The sequence below is a fragment of the Adiantum capillus-veneris genome, chromosome 25, assembly GCF_014529385.1.
Source record: "Adiantum capillus-veneris isolate H3 chromosome 25, ASM1452938v2, whole genome shotgun sequence".
NCBI lineage: Eukaryota > Viridiplantae > Streptophyta > Polypodiopsida > Polypodiales > Pteridaceae > Adiantum > Adiantum capillus-veneris.
This window is the reverse complement of record NC_140955.1, coordinates 46,533,137-46,538,829: the sequence shown is the minus strand read 5'-3', so window position 1 is coordinate 46,538,829 and position 5,693 is coordinate 46,533,137. Positions and strand designations below refer to the sequence as shown.

Here is a 5,693-nt window from a genome sequence, read left to right as displayed (position 1 = left end):
ATGAGGAAGGTGCTTGAGAAGCTTCCTATGCATGGGAAATAAGGTGCTTGAGTCAAAAAGAGACCCTACAACTTAATGAAGAAGTTGCTTGAGAAGCTTCCTATGCATGGGGAGGTAAGGTGCTTGAGTCAAAAAGAGACCCTATAAACATAATGAGAAAGTTGCTTGAGAAGCTTCCTATGCATGGGGGGGTAAGGTGTTTGAGTCAAAAAGAGACCCTACAAACTTAATGAGGAAGGTGCTTGAGAAGCTTCCTATGCATGAAAGTCCCAAAGTTAGGGGAATCTTTGACTTAACCTTCCACTCACCCAAAGGGCACATGGGAGACATGTCAAACTCTCCCTATGCTTAACCACATGGTGTGCTTGAATGCTATTGATTGGGCTAAAGAGGGGTCCAATGAGCTTCTAGTTCCACCCAAAAAATTATCTAGATATTTTCAAGCTCTCTCTCTCTAAGGAGTAAGGAGGACACTTGTCCAAAGACTACCCATGTACTTGAATGCATGCTGCATATGATTGGCTAGGGGGGAGAGGGATCCAATGAGCTTGAAACATGTGTAAAGCTACAACTCACCCCACACAAGCAAGGGGGGTGCTGGGGGGATATACACCACATTCACACTCATTTTGTGGATTCATTCTCACTTGGTGAAAGTTAAGGAACTGCACCTCCTTCTCCAAGCTTGTGAGAAGTAAGAGCCTACACCAACACTCTTGGCTATAGAATGCAAATCCAACCAAGAGCTATGCTTCAATGCTTAAGCTTGACATCTTCTCCATCTTCATTGCTATGCTATTATGTATGCTAGCAAGAAGAGTGATGATAAGTGAGGAACTATTTCTTTCTCCTATGGAATGTTTCTTCTTCCTCTTCCCTACCCTCATTCCCCGCTAGCTCTCTCCACCTTCGAAGGTGTTTGAGACCTTCGGACTGAGGCTTGGGATAGTTAATGCTTTCTACAAAGTTTATGTTATGCTTGTGATGCATGAAGCTTTCCATCTTCATTGCATCACCAAGGTCACAGGGAACACAAAGATTGTATTGTACCAAGTCTCTCTTGATGGGAGAAACTATAATACAAATGCCTATTGGAGGGGGGACCGCGGCTCCGTATGAATGCGGTCCTCAATTATTGTCATGTTCTCTAAACTCTCTCTCTTACAAAAGTATTGTTGATACCAAGTTAACTAAGTACTATGTTTATGTTGCTACCATCAATTAAGTTCACCCGCTATGCTCACAAAAGTAATCTCACAAAACTGCTTTATCTAATTTCCTAATTCCGCTACTCTCAAAGTTCATAGGCCATTTCCGTTACAATTCTATCTAGTATGAATCCAACAATGCATGAAGGACTATTTGCACGAGGAAAATACCAAGAAGGACCTCACCAATCATAATTAATTCCTTGTTGATGTCTTCAATCTTTGTAAGGAGTATATCCATATTACCACCCTCTTGATATATCCATGCAAAGGGGGGGGGGGGGGGGGGTCAACCCTCTTAGTTCCACAAGGGGCTAGGATTATTAGAGATCCTTTCGAAATTTCGAGGGGTGTATCAACCACAATGCGACATGGTAATCGTGTCACTTTTACTATATACCCGCCTTAGAACAGGATGTAAAGAAATATGCAAGGCATAGGGCTTGATTCACATAAGCAGTCTCCCTTTCTTCTTTCAAAATGATTGTGTATTCTAGCCACAAAAAAGAAAACTAAGGAATTGCAAGTAAAGTCTATTGAGTATGGTCCTGATCCTAGGGGCTCTTTACTGTACTTGTCAAACAAACACTGTTGGTATGTTTGATTACTATACTTTCTATGCTTTATTGTGGACATGCATATGCACACTCGTTTGTTGACTTGCCTAAAAGATGCCCTTCTTTTGTAACTTTTCCAACAAAAGTGCCCCTTTATTGTTAATACATAACTAGACATATTTTTTAGATGTCACATTTGCAACGGGTAACGAAATTCCCCGCAAAATTACTTTGCTTTTGTTACATGCACTTAGACTAGTACATCTACCCAATAAGAGACCAGTGCTAGCTTGAGCTTATATCCCAAAAGCCCTCCATAGCCATTTAAATTAATTATTTAATAGGTTTGAAGACGAAGAGGATATATGACCATGGAGAGTGAGGATGTAGGTTTGAATTTTTCGCTTTTGCACAGGTTATGATAGTTTTGTTTCGTACTCGAGACAAACTTCCAATCGAATAAGAACTTCATTAAAAACCGAAATCAAACTAACTAAAATAACTCAACATTGCAAACCTTAACTGTATCAATAAACAAAAAAGGCATACTTCAATCACAAAAAAGCTTCTCAAAATTAAACTGAACCACACCTGACCCTTCTCTTTGCACCTTGCGATTATCAGTTACCCCACTCAAGGAAACCATAATTACAAAGTAGAATCAATCCCCCCAACAGCTCTATTACAAGACACAAACAAAATCCGCCAACTGCTTCTAATTTCTGTCTAATGGCTCTAAATCTGAAACCTATAACTGAAAGCCATTTCAGGTAACGAGGGTCTCGCAAGTTGACGTATTAGAGGCGTAAACCGCTCCAAGCTTCCGGTATCGTGAAGTCTCTTCATATAACACTTTTGAAAGCGTAGTAAAGCCTGCTCAGGTCCCTTTACATACCAAATTGCCAAATAAGACAATGCGATTGGAGGCAGGGCAGATTTAATTTTGAAGCAGATAATTGACGCTTTCTAAATATCACCAGAATGAGATTCTCATTTTTCAATGCTTACTCGACATTCGACCTGTTTCAGAGCTTGTCTGCAATCTTTCCCACTGCCTCCGCAAGTTTTCCGAGTACAAGCACAAGACTTTCAGCGTGTTCCTTCCGCTGCGTCCTGTCCAGATGAAAATTGAGATTTTGAGAATCCATATGGGCTGTTAAGATTTTGCTACTGCTCTCTAGAAGAGTGCATAGTTCTCTGTTGAATTCGTCGCATTCCTCCACCGCTGGTCGCTTCCTTTTCTTTCGACCAGGTAAAATGTCGGCCTCCTCTTCAAAGGCTTCGTCGCAGGCATCCACATTGAACTTTTCATTCATCAAGAACTTCTCCTCGTAATGCCCTGCAGAATCAGCACAGCACACGTCGGTCCAAACACCAAGGAAAACAGCAAACAAAGAAACTCAACCATTGCCAAACACGGGTCAAATCTCCTATATATTATCATAGCTCGAAAACCCATATTGGCCAGCAGGTTCATACTCAGCACTTAATACCTTTGCACAGAAAAAAAAACTTTTGAATACCATGTGCATACATACCTACCCCTACCCAATTTCTCATACATCATAATCCTCATTCTATAAGGAGTCATGCCAGATAGCCACTAATCACCCATTCCGAAACTTGAAGGAAACATAAACAAGCGTGAGGCTCGTCCACAACAGTGGGGACGGCGTACCAAACAACACCTTCCAGTTTCCACATCCCACATGACACCTTAATAGAATGCAGAGGCGCATACCATCCCTTTATTTGTCAAGTGAGCCATAATTCTAAAAGAAGAAAATCCTCCAAAATGGCATATTTTGTGTCGTAATTTCATGTTATGTCAACTATAGCATTGGGACCATGGAGCACACATGACATGCACGGATGGGGTATGTACAGCACACGGGGATGCAGTGTTTAGGGGTGGAGTCCAAGCTAGGGCAACACAGGATTGTAATGAGCCCATAAATGACCATAAAGGTGCACATCATGGGCTTGGATAGTGACCAGCCAGCCAAGGATGAACACTCCAATCCATGAGTATTTATGCACGAAACTTCTATGGACGGGTGGCAAGTTTTATGGAGTGCTTATATGTCAGAGAGCTCTTAGGAGAGTGGTTAAGGCAGAGGCATGCAATACCTTGGTTTCATTTCTACTCACCACATAAACCACAAGGATCATTGATCAATCTGCATAAAGAAAGGTAAATATGCGCAATAAGTTTTGTGTACCTTGAGCTGAAGTGAGGCTCTCAATGGCTGGGCTGTCCATCTCCTTATCAGCACTCACTGACAAATTCTCTTCCACCAAAGGATGCTCAATATCAGAAAAAAGCCCATCATCTGCCCCTTGTCGACCACTGTCAAATATCATGTCTGGAGCTGAGCAGGCATGAATACCAAGAGACTTATTCAAAGCGTCGAAAACCTCCCGGTCGAAGCAGCCAGGGAGCTTATTCTCTTTGCGCACATCATTGCTCATGAGCCAGAAGGACTGCTTACCACGAAGAGTCTCCCAATCACGAATTCTCTTGTAGTCAGCAGAGAGGTTACACCACCTCTTCCGGCATTGTGCCGCAGATCTCGACACTCCCATCCGATCACAGAATTGTGAGATGGACAGCCACTTTGAGTCACTATTCGCCCTGCCTATCTCAATGCCACGCTCCCTGTTCTCTTTGACTTTCGACCATTTCGCTTCCTCCAGCCTTTTCCCTTCTATCAAAACCAGGGTCTCGTCACGTGTCCATCGTGGGTGTCGCCCAACTCTTGATCTCTCTTCAGAGATCATATGGGTGAGGTAAGTGCCATCACCCACATCGCCATTGGCGCCCTGGGCATCATCCCGGCTCCATTGAGGATGAGCAGACCTATCATCAGAGCCCATTTGAACGTTTGCAAACATGAAGCTACTGTCACCGCCATTGTCCTCTGCAGCAGCAGAAGTATCCATTGCCATTATCTGGAGTTCCTCTCCTGCTACGGCCATATCTATAGCTTCACAGGCCATCATCGTGACCTCAGAGTAAAGATGATCTAGGCAGCGAGAAACAGAGAGTGCGTCATCATGAGCTTTGCTACCAGCAGGAGGGGAACTTCTGAAAGCAGAGCCTTTGGAGGATCTTGGCGATGACGACGAGTCAGACTGCCATGGCCTTTCCCCTGCAGGCAACTGCAGGCTGCAATCGAAACCCTATATACGATTCCCAAATTTCACTTAATCAAAACCTTTCTAAAATGACTAAGGGAAAATTACCAAAATACCCCTCTAATTTGTGGAAATTCCCAAAATACCCCTGATATTCTGTCATAAATTCCCAAAATGCCCTTTAAATTTTCCAAAATTCCCAAAATACCCCTGGTTGTGAGAGTAAATTTCTCCAAAAAAAAAAAAAAAATTGTAGGTCTTCACAAGAAGAGTGGTTGTCTATCTTACAAGATACAATTTGAGTTGGTTATGTAGGCTTTGGAGATGAATTGCTTCATTATTTTTAGACATAATTGCCTTTTTTGTGATGGGAACCGGTGACATATTACATGCTGAGCATTCAAAAACGGATCTCAATGTCAAAAAAGAATGAAGACTAAAAAATCTTGAACAATCCAACCAAAATAGATAAAGGGTATTTTGGGAATTTCCTCAAATTAGAGGGGTATTTTGGTAATTTTCCCAATGACTAATGAAAGTTTCCGGCCGGGGAGGCGGGGGGGGAGGGATTTTTGGGTAAGGGGACCCACTGGGGCACCCATGGCTGTTAGATGGCCATAAAAACTAAACTCGGACACTCACTAAACTTGGGCAGGGAACCGGTCCAAATTTACTACCTATAAATCAACCTCGGGTACCACTTTTTCAAATGCGTGTAAGTTGGCTTGGTGGTTAGCACACGTCAAAAGTTGTTGGGGCATGGGATCATAGGTTCGACCCCGGGTTTCAC

At 42.7% G+C, this 5,693-nt stretch overlaps 1 protein-coding gene across 1 annotated transcript; it reads right to left on the bottom strand.

Moving 5' to 3' along the window:
* Positions 1-2,389: 2,389 nt before the first annotated feature.
* On the bottom strand, positions 2,390-4,938 carry LOC147424820 (trihelix transcription factor ASR3-like). Its single transcript, XM_086500495.1, has 2 exons — positions 3,988-4,938; positions 2,390-3,104 (listed from the first exon to the last, which is right to left on the bottom strand). The coding sequence occupies exons 1-2, from the start codon at positions 4,766-4,768 to the stop codon at positions 2,791-2,793; spliced, it is 1,095 nt and encodes a 364-aa protein (XP_086356621.1). The 5' UTR covers positions 4,769-4,938; the 3' UTR covers positions 2,390-2,790.
* Positions 4,939-5,693: the final 755 nt, after the last annotated feature.

Excerpts from the sequence above, each read along its gene's own strand:
- LOC147424820 (XM_086500495.1), bottom strand. The coding sequence starts at position 4,768 with ATGATGGCCTGTGAAGCTATAGATATGGCCGTAGCAGGAGAGGAACTC. Across the intron at positions 3,105-3,987 it reads GAGCCTCACTTCAGCTCAAG|GGCATTACGAGGAGAAGTTC; the intron begins GTACACAAAACT and ends CTGATTCTGCAG.